The 14,348-nt window shown below is 39.1% G+C and overlaps 1 protein-coding gene across 7 annotated transcripts in view; it reads right to left on the bottom strand.

Annotated features, from left to right (window-relative positions):
• Positions 1-1,407: 1,407 nt before the first annotated feature.
• Plekha1 (pleckstrin homology domain containing A1) overlaps positions 1,408-14,348 on the bottom strand; it is a 48,957-nt gene continuing 36,016 nt past the window's right edge. For 2 of the 7 annotated variants that reach the window (XM_055608860.1, XM_055608862.1), the window contains exons 7-12: positions 13,410-13,553; positions 11,235-11,303; positions 7,898-7,962; positions 7,091-7,154; positions 4,433-4,522; positions 1,408-2,034 (exon numbers count right to left, since the gene is read on the bottom strand). In XM_055608860.1, coding sequence (XP_055464835.1) covers positions 1,720-2,034; positions 4,433-4,522; positions 7,091-7,154; positions 7,898-7,962; positions 11,235-11,303; positions 13,410-13,553 — 747 coding nt within the window. In that variant the 3' untranslated portion in view covers positions 1,408-1,719. Of the gene's footprint in view, positions 2,035-3,113; positions 3,262-4,432; positions 4,523-7,090; positions 7,155-7,897; positions 7,963-11,234; positions 11,304-13,409; positions 13,554-14,348 lie in introns of those variants that run through there. The other 5 variants (XM_055608863.1, XM_055608864.1, XM_055608865.1 and 2 more) reach the window with 5 other exon arrangements.

The following is a 14,348-nucleotide window of genomic DNA, read 5'->3' as shown; positions in this document are numbered from 1 at the left end:
CTAAAATGAACGTGCACTGTGGATGCTGTACCAAAGAAAACAGTGCCAGGCTCATCAATGCTGCCAAGTGTCTATACAAGGGTTCCTAGGTATGTTCATGAAAAAGGAACTTCCAAAAGAGCCTGGGTAATGAACATGGCAGCAGAAGGGTACTTACTGCTTAAATACCTTGTTGTCCTAGGGTTTTCTAATGCAGGTGCAAAAAGAAAACCTCACAGAACTCTAACATATTAGCTTATGAATACAAAAGGTGAATGGTGTTTTCTTGTGCTGGGCAACTAAAGAGCACATCTTAACCCCTAAACCCCACCACTGCAGCAAATTCCTCCTCCTCTAACAAGTAGTCTTAGAACAAAAAAGGCAAAACACTAACATCCATGACTCCAAAACAAAAGTGTGAAATTGGAAATATCATAGAGCAGCAGCCTGGGGAAAGCAAACAGCCACAAAACAGCACTCGCTCAAGCCATTCTTTCATTCAACAGCAGAAACTGGGTTCTTTAGAGAGGTGCTTCTATTTATGATATCCCCACAGTTAAATGCATACTCATTTGCTTTTCAAGACATTAATATTGCACAGGTAGTAGAACACCAACATTCTGGTGTCTCTGACATTAAATGCTATCTTATTTAATATATCAAACTATGCTACTGAAATTAATTTATTCAAACATTTAAAGCCAATCATGTAGGACTTCAGAGAACAATCCTAAATGAGATGAGAAAACACAGGCACTTGAACAGGTTATTAATGATGGAAAGGTAGAGGCCACAACAATTTCATGAATAAGGGCAGTTATGACTTCACATAAGAACGGAGGTCTTTCACTGATCCAAATTCAGAAATAAGATCTATTTACAAATTTTGATTTAAAAAAATCAGATATTCCCAACATTTATGACCAAATAATTTTTACTGAAATAAAATACTGATAGGTGCAGGTCTTAAGCCTTTTAAAATAAGTGTCTCAGGCTGCATGTTAGTGACACAGGCCTATAATTTGCGAGGCAATAAAGGCAGTAGAATCACAAGTTCAAGGGCAGCCCGGTCGGTCTACAAAGCAAGTTCTAGGGCAGCCATGGCCACACAGAGAAAACCTGTCTCCAAAACAAACAAACAAAAAAACAATCTTAGTTATAGCTGAACTCCAATCTCTCCCTTTTGCTACCCCTGTTACGCCCCCAGCTGTACCAACAGTCTAATAGAATTTTTTATGCAAAATTTGCCACTCACCTGAATAACCAGAATATCAAAAATGGTTAGAATTTCTAAACAGTCCACATTACAATAAATTTTGCAGCACCACAGACATCATGAGATTGGGAATTTTTTGTCTGGCAATGTCCCATTTGATAATGTTAGCTGACAGGAATGTGTAAATATTGAATATTTCATAGGGAGTCATATTACCATTTTTTAAAGTAATTTTAATGTTTTAAATTGTTATTTAAAATTTCAAAGTCAACAGGAAAAAAAAAAAAATCACACACATTTCTACCACCCATACATATAAAGCTTCAGACAGTCAATACGGACGTAGCTTTTTTCTTCCTTTCTTAACTTGGCCACTCCTTAGATTCTTGGTTTGCCAGCGTACAGAGTGCACCCAAGAGGCAGTATTAGTATATGCATGAATCATTCACCTCTGTCATCTTTGGCTGGAAGCCTCATGAAAGGACACTGAGGGGTGAGCGGGCAGGCAGACCACATGTCCCACCTTACACATCACTGACTGGCAGGCTGGCGTCATCTAAGTCCACTGGCTCACCATCTTTTCCCTGAGGGCCGTTTTTACTTTGAGGTCTGAGCAGAGCTTGGGCAGTCACTTTGGGAGCTGGTTCTCTTGGAGAGACAGTCTGGACCTTGAAGTTCCCTGGCTTGACCTTGGCAAGAGATTCGTAAAATCCTCGCTTCTCCATGGTATAGCTTGAGACCAAAGAGTGGCTGCGAGAGGCTGGGGAATGTGAGGTGGCTGCTGCTGCCCCGGCAGGACGGACAATGTATTTGGATTCTGAATGACAGCCGGAATGCTCCTGGAAAAAGGAATGGTGGTCAGACGCTGCCAATCACCAACAACAAAGTTAGTCAGTCACTCAATGTGAGACTTGATTCTCTGAAAAACAAACAACACACACACACACACACACACACAAAGCAGAAGCATGAGCCATGCAGCGTAAATGTGCAAGTTCCTTCCCAAAGCAATGCATTTTAGGGGTGAGTTTAAAGCAATGATAGGCAACAACCAATTCCACTAAGAAACTAATCTGCCCCAAAGCTGAATTTGGCAGCTTATGGCACTTTGATGGCCTAGCCAGCCCTAAAATAAGATATGGTGTTCCAACTGCAACTGAATTTTATTGAAAGAAGAGTCTACCAGCATTTATTTAAGAGTTATATGGATTATCCCAAATATTTAAAAAGATAAATGTAAAACATAAAAACAAAAGGCCACAGATTAATCAACAAAAATCAAGACTTTTCAGACATGATTTTTGTCTAGTGCTCTGACAACTTGTATTTTTGTTTTGTTTTTGCTTCTATTGATTTAATTCTGCTTATTTTGGGTAAGTCACACACTTGTATGTTTTAAGATGTTAAAAGTAAGAAAGGGCACAACTGAATCACTTTTAAAACTACTGAAGTAAGATCAGCTATAAATACTGACTTTATTGTACTCCTCAGAACAAATCTGTAGACACTGTGGTCCTGCTGTGCACTCATTTAGGACACTAGCTGCTTTGAAAACAGCACCACAATCAGCAAGCATCAGGCTCCCATTACATGGTAAACTTCACCAGAGCTATAAAATGCCATGTAATTCTGGTGACATAATTTATCCAATGTGGACGTGTACAGAAGTTTGCCTTGATCAGTACAAAAGCACATTTCAAATGTTGTAGAATTTAAAAAAAAACAACCTCAAAATATATAAAACATGAAAATCAAAATTCTTGCAGCAATTCAGTCAGTTAGTTTCTGAAGTTCTGGAAGCTTCCATTAGTATGGCTGCTTTTGTCTTTTTTTAACTATACATATTCAACCTGATGACTACAGTAAAATAGTTTGCGTTAGTGATGACAACTGCAAAAGGCAGTCGGGTTAACTCAACCTTCTATGATCAGCTGTAAGGAGGAGCGAGTCCAGGCCCTCTACTAAGAAGGCACATTTGCATGAGAGCCCACATACGTGCTGCATTCACCAGCTCTTGATGTATACCTCTGTATACAAGGGTTCGACAGCCTTCTGGCCTGCCGCATCTGGAACACAGTGCAAAGCTAAGATTAGAGTTAACCTATATTGGAAGGGGAAGGAAAAGAGAGAAGTCTGCTGATAGTCACAGCTGGACAGTCTGATTTGCCCCCACCACAAAGCACAGAACACAAACACCCTCCTCCAACTTTCCCTCTTCCCAACAGACACTGTTTTTGCAGAGAATCTCATACATGACTATTCAAAGTCACATAAAATGCAGGCAGTTATAAAACTAATACCCATAAAAGAGATTTCTTGGATATTCCTAAAGGAATACTAGTATAATGATAAATGATTAAGGAATGAGAAAAGTGGAGTATTATCTACTGCTCTGTCCCAGAAGACTAGTAAAAGAGAGTACTACTACCAGGAAGAATACTGGAAGTACAAGGTATCAAAGATATACAGAATCTACATCATAAACGCTATGGTGCGGCACACCAGGACAGTTGGCAGCAGTGCTACTTTTAAGATGTAATTTCTTAAAAGGGTTTGCATTTTCAGAGCAGAGATGAATGGCCAAGTATTCCAAAACTGTTTCTTGGGATTTACTTGAACAAGATGAACAAGCATTTCTCTTGCTATGTCTGAGCACAGCCTTTAGTTGTTCCAATGTTACTATCAAACTACAGCAAAGATAACAAACGTTTATTATCAACCGGCTAGAAAATTAAAGTAACAACATGAAATAGAAAAAAAGTGAATGGGAACACAAAACTGTATATCAGACTCTAGGCTGGCCAGTGGTATTCCAACACCATTAAGGAAAATAATTCTTAATTGAAAATTGTAAGTAAAGGGGAAACTAAAATGTCACAAGACAATGTTTTGGTAGAACTGAAAACGTTTTGAATGGTCAGGCCAATGTCACACCAAGAGTGTCAAATTTCTTCATCTAGAGCTACTAACAAGACCCTAACTGCAAGAACATAGGAAGGAAGGCTCTATTCTTTAGCTGCCCAGCTTGTGCATTAACACAATGTACACAGAAAGTTATGTACACGTGACACTACAAGGAAGCTGAATTAGGGTGCATTATTTTGCAAGTTCAATTGGTATGAAAGTCAACATGCAAATAATCTCAACAAAGAAACTGAAGGATTAGGGGAAAGGAAGAAAACAACTTCAAAGGATGCAGGCCCTGTAGAGTTTCTCCCCAAGAAGAAGAAAACCTACAGAAGATGCTGATCTGCCAGGTCCCCGCTGTGCTACGATGGCGCCCGAGACTGCTTTAATCCAACTGTGCATCTCTTCAGGGCTATCAGCCTAAAAAAAAATAAAAGGAAATTTTCAGTCAACTTTTTCTCAAAATCACCTATTTGCATAAATTTCATACCTTGGTAATATAATGTCACCTGCACATGCATGCACGCACGCACGCACGCGCGCGCACACACACGCACACACACACACACACACACACACACACACACACACAGTTTTCAAAGCACTTTTATTAATTTGTTTTTGTTTTGTTTTAAGAGACAGGGTTTCTCTGCATATCCCTGGCTATTCTGGAACTCTAGATCTGCCTGTCATCTGTCTGTCTCTGTCTCCTGAGTGCTGGTATTAAAGGTGTGTGCCACCACATTTAGCTTCAAAACACTCAAAACATTGGAGGTGTCGTTACAGGCAGTTGTGAGCTATTCAACATGGATACTGGAAAACAAACTTGGGTCCTCTGTAAGCGCAGCAAGTGTTCTTAAGTTCTTTCCAACTCCTGAAAGCACCTTTCTTTGGTGAGCATGTTTAGTTATTGGGAAACTGAACCAAAATACTCACATAGTTGAGGAAAACAGCCACTGAGCCTTTATTTCACTTTTAAATTTGTGTTTTAGTTTTGACACTGAGTCACACTAAATTGCTCAGGCTGGCCTTCAATCCACTCTTTCACCAGGTTACCCTTGAACCTCCTGCTTTAGCCTTTCGAGTAGTTGAGATAACAGGTATATGGTACCAAGCCTGACTCTAGAAGCACTATTTTCAACCCAGGTATTTCTGAGCAAAGTACTATATGGAGACATAACATAGCTACTGCGTATTTAAGATCAGATAAATCAATGAATGTTTGTAGAAAGGAATTAAGAGGAAGAAACCAAAAAAGGTACTTCACTGTCAAATGCTACAGTCTAAACTTGCTATATGTGTAACTGACACTATTACAGTCATTCTGGCATCATCATACATATTAATTGCAGAAATGATTTCTAACAGGACAGTGAATTAAAGAAACACTGGTAGTCATATTCAGAGGTAGTCCTCTTTCTTGATAAATACCAGACAGTGCGAATTTAAATATTATGAGATCAGCATATTCAGAGGGATATGGCCACAGCATGAGGCTGAGAAGGGAGCCAATATATACCTTCTTACTTCTGTCATTTTAGAAGCCCTCACTCCTTGAGAAGTACATTCAAAATTAGATTGTAGACTCTACAATTTCCAACAGGGCAAAATATAAAATGTTTTTCAACCACTAACATGTTAAAAAAGAAAAAAGATGATTACTTGCTTTATTGTGGCAAAACAATTTTCCCCATTTATTTCAAATTTTTAGGTTATGTTTTTTCTATGTACTTTGAATACTGTATGTTGAATTTTGTGGTTGTTAGCAATATTTTATTAACTATGAATTTCATACAGTGTACTTTGAACATATCTACACCCTCCTCTGAGTTCTTCCTCTCTATTCTCCTATACCTTCCCACTCAACTTTGAGATTTCTCCCCTCACCAAACCTTTTCTCCACCAAACCCAGTTTGCGTTGCACAGCTAATCTTAAAAGTGGGGCCTGTTCTGTTATGTGGTTAGCTTACCAAAGGTCATACCACTAAAGAAAACTAACTCCCCCTCTCTCAGAATCTATCAAATGCCAATAACGCCAAGGAGCATTTTTCAAAAGGTAGAACTCAGAGCAGGAACAGGGCAGAGTACACTTTCATTCAGCACTAGTAAGAGCACAATGATCAAAGCCAATGTAACAAAATAGAAAGACAGTTCTGATGGTTAAACTTGACCTAGAAACATCCTAAAGAAATCAGAAATTCAGGCCAAATTTTTCACAGAGATGCCGCCATCATCATACATTCACAGTAAATGCATGAAAACTATGCAAATGAGTATTTAGCCATAAAAGAACAGAACTTGCAGAGCAGCCACACACAGAGTGTGACGCAACTTAAAATGTTTCCAGAAACAAAATTTTTTAGACAGGATCTCATTCTACAGCCCTGGCTGGCCTTGGATTCACCAGAACCCACCAGCCTCTCCCTGCTGAATGCCTTTAATCCCAATTAAACCCAGGTGTTTCCAAAGAACTTTTAATGACAGAGGAAAAATGACAATATATGATCACAAACAAGATTTTATACATTTAGTATGACCTTGCTGTAAGGATCACTGATTGAATGTGAAAGTATGTGTATTGTATAAGCCATAGTTTTCTTAGCTTTTCTGCAAGAAGTAAATGTATTAATTCTCATAAACAAACACAAATGCTCTTTTCAATAGCTTCATTTATACTTGAGAGTATCCTTTTAAGAAAAATTACCAAAAAATTGTATTAAAGAAAAACACAAAAAGATAATACATTTGAAGGCACACTGCAAAAACCTAAGCACTTCCCTTCTTCCAAATGTGACTTTGATTCATCTTACTAATTCGTAACAGAACACTCCCATTTCTGAACATATATCCCACCAACAACCCACTACTTGATATCCTTCAAGCTGGTAAATTAGTGGTTAAAACCAACAAGCTTTATTTATATTTATTTAACCTCTAAATGTCATTACGTTCTTGTAAGAGAATCTATAATCTCTAAGTAAGTCTTACCTGCACATAAAAAGTTCGAGACGTCGTTACAATTTCAAACAGGTTGTCCCTCATCATTATGTCACTGTTATAAAAAGCAATCATCCAGTTGTTTGTAAATCAGTTTGACAGTTTCCCTTCCAGCTGTCTGCTCAGTGCCAAGTATTTGTCAATAAATGTTAACAAGAAAAAAAAACTAACAAACCACATTATCATTTCCCAGGTTTGCCTTACAATTCACATGCTTTTACACAGCTCACTTAGAAAAGATTCATAAAGCAACTTTAGAGTCAAAGTTCATTCAATTCATCATGGCACAAGTTAATGCAACTCCTTGTGACAATGCATTCTGCAGCACCTTTGAATACTAAAAATACTACAACCTCAATTTGTTAAATCTTGTAATAATTGCTTGTAATAATTTTTCCTTTGCATTAATGAACTACTTTTGAAATGTCAGTTTACAAATGAGTTGCTTCCTAATTTTCAGTTCTCAAATAAAAAGTTAAATTACTTTACAGATTAAAGAAAAAAAAAATGCAGCATATCTTAACCACAGTTAAAAATCCATACAAGACTGGCTGGAGAGATGGCTCAGAGGTTTAGAGCACTGGCTACTCTTCGAGAGGTCCTGAGTTCAATTCCCAGCAACCACACAGTGGCTCTATAATGAGATCTGGTGCCCTCATCTGGCATGCAGATATACATGTGTGCAGAACATTGTATTCATAATAAGTAAATCTTAACAACAAAATCTACACAAGAACAAAGAACATGTAAGCTCATGCATGAGGGGAGGTGCCATTCTTCATACTGTCCTGTCCTTACCTTTGCTTGCACTCTTGGACTTTATGAACTTCTTTAAGTGGTATTACCCGCAAAGGTTCCTTTTCCTGGCAAAAAAAGCAAACAGACACAAGACATTTCATCTCAAAGGCTAGTTATCTTACTTGGAGGTCAAGGCAATTTCAGGCACAACTCCACCTTCTGAAACCTGCAGCAGCAGGACAACTCCAGTTTTAAGCCCTTATACACACAGCTGTCTGAAGCTCCATTTCTGGTCTCAATGACAGTCACTCAATAAGCAGCAGACTTGGTTGTGGTAGACCATGAGGACCAGTAAGTGCTCTACTTCCTCTTTTGGAATGTCATCTTGACATAGATGGCACTATGTAGCAAGCCCAGCTTTGCTATAATCCTGTCTGAGTACACGGCTCAGGAATAGCTGCAGGCAAGTTAAAGAGATGACGCATCTATACTACTAGGTACTTATTTTTGACTTCTAAAGTAAACTTTACTTTAGACATGGCACAATTATGGAGCCAGAACTTTGGCATCCTTAAAGTATGACCACAATCCATACATAGGATGGATTGTAACTTCTGATCTTAAAAGTTACCTCATGGGTATCCATGGCAGAAGACAAGCTGACGTATTTCCTGACTTAAGGTTCAGTCTACCGCAGACTTGCTTCACTGTCCCTTCTCTTAGTCTCCTTTATTTCACAGTAGTTACTTCTTTGGTCTTCTGTAATCTTGCAAAGCTGTAAAATGACTGGGGCCACTTATTTCATAGACTGTGTCCCAGTCTGGGTTTGTCTGATGTTTATTCATCCTGATGTGCAGGCCACATGCTTCTGGAAGGACACCACAACAGCCGACTACTTCTCAGCCATTCCTGTCAGGATGTGCACGGTGTGGACTGGACCATTGGTCATGACTGAGACTCTTGGTAGTCTCTTGGTGTATTACTTGGTAGACTCTTGGTGTAGTACTTGATTTTCCAACAAAAATTTCCCACTAGTTTTACCAAATATTGAAGATTCTTACCTGAAATCATTACTAGCATAGTTGCCTGCCAAATGGTGATTTTTCTAACATCACTCACATACATATGAATCTGGGAATTTGAAGAAACACTATCTCTTCGCTTATTTTCTCTGGGGACAGAAGATGTATGATCTTTTCACTCTTCATAGCCCCCTCGTGATTGATGAGTGCTGTCTGTACAGCACACATATACATTTCCCTAATCCTGAGTAGCGTTGAGCATCATCGCATAGTTCTGAAGACCACTTTAGGTATTTTTAACCTTTAGTAGTGCTGAGGTTCTAACCCAGGGCCTTGTATACACTAGTATGCATGCTACTACTTAACTCCACACTCAGCCCAGTTTCTTTCTGAGTAAGTTGTTTGTATTTTGTTTGGTTTCCTACCAGATATCTCACCTTGTTTTTCTTCTTTGAACATTGAAACAATCATGAATTTATAAAAAAGACCAAGAACATGGTCACTTAGGGCTGAGCTGCTATTCTAGGCGTGCTGCCCTAAAGTCCCTTGTTATAGCCACCAAAGTGAGAAAGTAGCATCTACATTGTCTTACAGTGTGAGAATGCTCACTCGCTGTCTTTCTTTCCTTTAGTATTGAAGAGTTCCTCACTCCTCTAGAACGAGTAATGTGGAATTCTGCAGATCACAGCAGTTACTTTATTTTGTAGATTGTCCCCACCCTTGGATGTGGCTACTGTCACTTGGTGATTAAACTCAAGACTATCTACCTTCAGCAGCAGCAGCAGCACAGAACTGATGCTGTCAGCATTCTCAACACCGCTGAAGTTCGTTGAACTTGACTGCCTGATGAAAGTGGCGTCTGCCAGGCTTCTTCACTGTACAGCTGCTCTCTTCCCTCTGTGTTTACTGTTTATTTCACAGATAGATGTCTCATTCCTATCTAGGCATCTTGCCCCTCACTGTAGTTACATGAACTCAGTCACCACTCAGTCATGTATTCGCATCTATATGAGCACATAAATACATGGCTGTAATTGTTTAAATCATTATGTATTTTGATACTCTCACTGGTCATCATCTGGTGAGGGGACTATTTGTGAAGTGACTTCTGGGTGATCAGTATTTCCTTAGAATGTTTATTGCTTCCTGACAAAATAGTCCAGATCATCCTGTATTTATTTCTCTTGCCCAGGTAAAGAATTTACCAATTCTCCATGGAGTTCAGGTTTCTTTTAGGGGGAAAATGATCATTTTCTCAAAATACAGAGCTACAGTATGTTTTACACTCACATGCACTCACACTTCTGTGTTTGCTAAGTTATATCAAGAAGCCACGCTTTTAAACCAAGAGCCGTGGTTTGTATTATCATTGATATATTTCCTCAGTTATCAACAAGTATGTGTTGTGAGCATTCTCACCTCTGTCACTACCCACTTCCTGTGCTTCCTTCCTCTCTGTTCTTCAGGCTGGGTAGGCCAGCCACCTCATTACACATGGCTCTGCCTTTCTACACCAGGCTGTGCAGGTGGCTTCTGTCCTTTACCCCATAGCAGCTTTCTAAAAGAACTGACAGCTAAGACAATTCTTAAAATATTCCCAATACACCAGCCAGTGCCTATGAGTAACTATACATTTAAATTACTGAAGTGAAATGAAATTGGTTTTAATTTTAAAATGAAATAAACTTACCTCCTTACCACACTGGCTACATTACCGGCACTCAAAAATCACATGTAGCCTGCACAGAACAACATAGGTGTGGAACACATCTACCAGGGCAGAAAGTTCGTCTGAACGTTGTTCTGATGCCTTTGTTCAAACAGAATATGGGGTATACAAAAGTCCAATGCTTTGGTAGATGAAGGAGAGAATTCCATTAATTTATACACTCATCTACTGTAAGACTCAGGCTACCTGAATCTTAAATAGTGCTTTCCTCATACAGGAAAGAAGGGACACTCAATCTTTGATACTGCCTTCAGAACAGGGCAAAGATATCTCAAGTGAAACAATTTAAGAGTTGATCTGAAACGGGACACAAGCAATCTTAGAAAAAGCAGGAAGAGAAGGCAGCCATGCAGAGTGCTGGATGCTGCTTTCGGAGGATTTCCTACATGACCACTTCCAATGTCCCTCAGAGAGAAGTTTAGATATGGTGTTTCTGATAATTTTAGATCCATCAAGATGGAATGCTTCCTTAAAGATACTGCAGTTTTATTTAAAACACATTTAAGAAATATGTGATTAACCAGATATATTACAACCAAAGGACTGAAATACAGGTACCCTCAAAACCAGAACTAGAACATTCAAAAACAGAAGAGCATACAAGCATGCAAATGCCAAGCATTTGAAAGCATATTTAACTGCATACCAGTTCAGATTTGAAGTAGCCTATTGCGTTTTCATCCAACTGAAAATATCTTCTCTTCCAGTTTTTCATCTACCAGAGAAGAACATAGACAGAGGCTTCAAAGAATGTCAAATGTTCATCACTCTGTAATTGTTCCAATATGAACCCACAATCAGAAATGCCAAGTATTCAGAAACAACACACCCTTCCCAAAGGAGGTAGTAAATGGCATCTTTCCCTGCTAACCAGGCCTTGAATGATGGAATGATGGCCTTGGCCTTGGGCAGCTCACTCTCAGAGTTTATTAATTACTCTGGTATTTCAAGATTTTGATCTCTAACAGAGATGGGGGGGGGGGGGGTATTCCCTTCTTGCGGCCCAGCCCACAAGGTAAAAATCAGCACCAGAAATGTCATTAACCTATCAGGTTTCTCTATCTACAACATGCATGAATCCTTTCTCAAGTATTCACATATTAACAGGTCCACAATAAATACAAAATAAAACAAACCCATACAGAAAATGTTTAATACACCTTTATACAAATACTCCTGTAAATTTTTTTCATACCCTAAATTATCTGTAAATAGTTGGAGAGATGGCTCAGTGGTTAAGAATGCTCTTCCAGAAAACCAAGGCTCAATTCCTAGGACCTGCATGGCAGGTAACAACTGTGTCAAAGTCCAGTTCCAAGGGAATCTTGCACCCTCTTCTGACCTTCACTAGAACTACACACATGTGGTACACAAATGTACATTCAAGTAAACACACTTACACATAAAATAAAAATACACATAAAAATGAAATCTTTTTTAAAATTAAGAAAAATCTATAAATTATTTTTTAGATTTAAGAATAAAGGTTACCTCCTTAAAAGCCTCATTAGCCTACAACTAAGCCTCACAGCCTGGGAGAAATTCTGCCTCCACCGACAGACAGCCTATCTTTGGTCTCATCTCTCTCTCCCTGGGACCAATGGTCCAATAGGCAGGAAGAAATTTCCCTCTCCAGCTGCCAGAAAGTGGAGAAGAGTCAAGGAGAATTACCAGAAGAATTTGAAGTGTTTCTTTATTCACATTTTTTCCTTTTGTTTTCAAATGTTGAACTTTATATCCTCTGGAGAGTCTCAAGATTTAGTTCATAGAGAATAAATTTTAGAAGAGGTGATTAAATAAACATCAAGCCTGCTATATACCCCAAGCTAACCTAGAATTTTCCATCGTCTCTCCTCAGCTTCCTAAATGCTAGGATTTTAGGTGTGAACCGAAGCACCTGGCAGTAAAATAGCTTGAACCTTAGAAAAAGTGGTGAATAAGCCAGGCATTGGTGGCACACACCTTTAATCCCAGAACTCGGGAGCATAGACAGGCGGTTCCCAGCCTGGTCTACAGAGTGAGTTCCAGGACAGCCGAGGCTACACAGAGAAACCCTGTCTTAAAAAAACAAAACAAAACAAAACAAAAACTGGTAAATTTGTTTGTCTTGTAGAAACTTCTTCAATGTTGCTGACTATGGAGACAACCTGGACTCACTGGTGATGCTTACTTAGCACCTGAAGCTGGGCCAAAAGTTGTACCTCTCATTTACCTCTTTCAAAACCCACATAAGTTTTATAAAATAGCTTTCTCATAAAATAAAACTGGAAGCCTGGGAGATTAAGTAGCCCAACCTTAAAACCAGCAGCCACTCCTGGTTCCTCCACTTCTACAGCTCTACACCTGACCATTCCTGAGTGTGTGAGAAATCAATAGAAGAACTTTCTGGGGGCTAAGAAGACTCCACAAGTAAATCTTGCCTGAATCTGAACGTTGGGTTCCAAGTGAAGATGGAAGGAGAGAACTGAAAAAAGTTGTCTTCTGATCTCAGAGCAAATACATTAAGCTCATGCTCCCCTTCCTCGTCCATATCATGCACATACATACATAAACTGAAGTTTTTAAACAAAACAAAAAGAAAAACCTAAACTTAGGAAAGTTCACTTAGACTAAATGTTGGTAGACATAGGCATTAACTTATCCAGCTGCCCAAACCAAGGAAGTAACTGTGCTGTGTGAACAACCCTCTCTGCCCTTCCCAGCAACAGACCGCCCTCCACTCTGGGTCTCTCCAAAAACAAAGCACACAACTTGCGTTCTGACTTGCAAGCTTGCTGGCACATAAACCTTCCCTACTTCACAGGTTCAGTTAGCTACTCACCACTGCTCCTTGTTTCACACAATAACCAGCTTTGATAACTGCACTGTCTGGAGGTGGTTTAGGAGCAAAGTAAGGAAGATGGCTTTGTGACCGTTTCAAATTGTTTCTATCAACACTTTCACCACATTCGTTTACTTCTTCTTTCTAAAATGAAGCACAAAACATATATATATATTTTGCTTTAAATTTAAATACTTCTATTTAATGTTATCTTAGAAAATCTTAAAATCTATGACACTTAATCAAAACTTTCCTGTCCCTGATCAAAACCCAGACCTCCATTTCTATAGTTCTACAAAACTCCTGCCTCTGGTGGGACTAACTTTTTTTTTTTTATTTTCAAGACAGGGTTTCTCTGTGTGGCCCTGGCTATCCTCTAACTCACAGAGATCCACCTGCCTCTGTCTCCCAGTATTGGGGTTAAAGGCACATGCCACCTTGCCCAGCTTGGGGCTACCTTTTTACATTTAAATAATTTAAACAGATTCATAGGAATTTATAATAATTAAACAAAGTGCCAGAGGCCCTGTGTACTCTCTAACCAAATTCTTTCCATAAAGGGAAAGTGCATATTTCTAGGATGCATCCCTCAAAACAAGCATCCATAAGCTTTATTCAGATTTCAACAGTTATATATGGACTTGTTTGTCCACATGTGACAACACACATGTTGGCTGATGCACAGCCATCAACAATCACCATAATCAACAAACAAAGGGCTGCCCACTGCTACAGGTCATTCATCTGACACTTTATAAATATAAATGGAAGTCCACACTAAGTATCTTTTGAGATTTTTAAATTTCATTGAGCATCACTCTCTGAAGGCTCATTCAGGTGTCTCTTGATATCAGCTGTCCATTGTCTATGCTGCTATATCCAGTGGTCTCGGTGTACCACCGTATTATGCTGCTGATCACTTACCCAATTAACAGTGTG

This window comes from Psammomys obesus, unplaced genomic scaffold (assembly GCF_907164565.1).
Source record: "Psammomys obesus unplaced genomic scaffold, mPsaObe1.curated_primary_1811, whole genome shotgun sequence".
Taxonomy (NCBI): Eukaryota; Metazoa; Chordata; class Mammalia; order Rodentia; family Muridae; genus Psammomys; species Psammomys obesus.
Note: the sequence above shows the minus strand (reverse complement) of the source record. Positions and strands in the feature narration are given on the sequence as shown.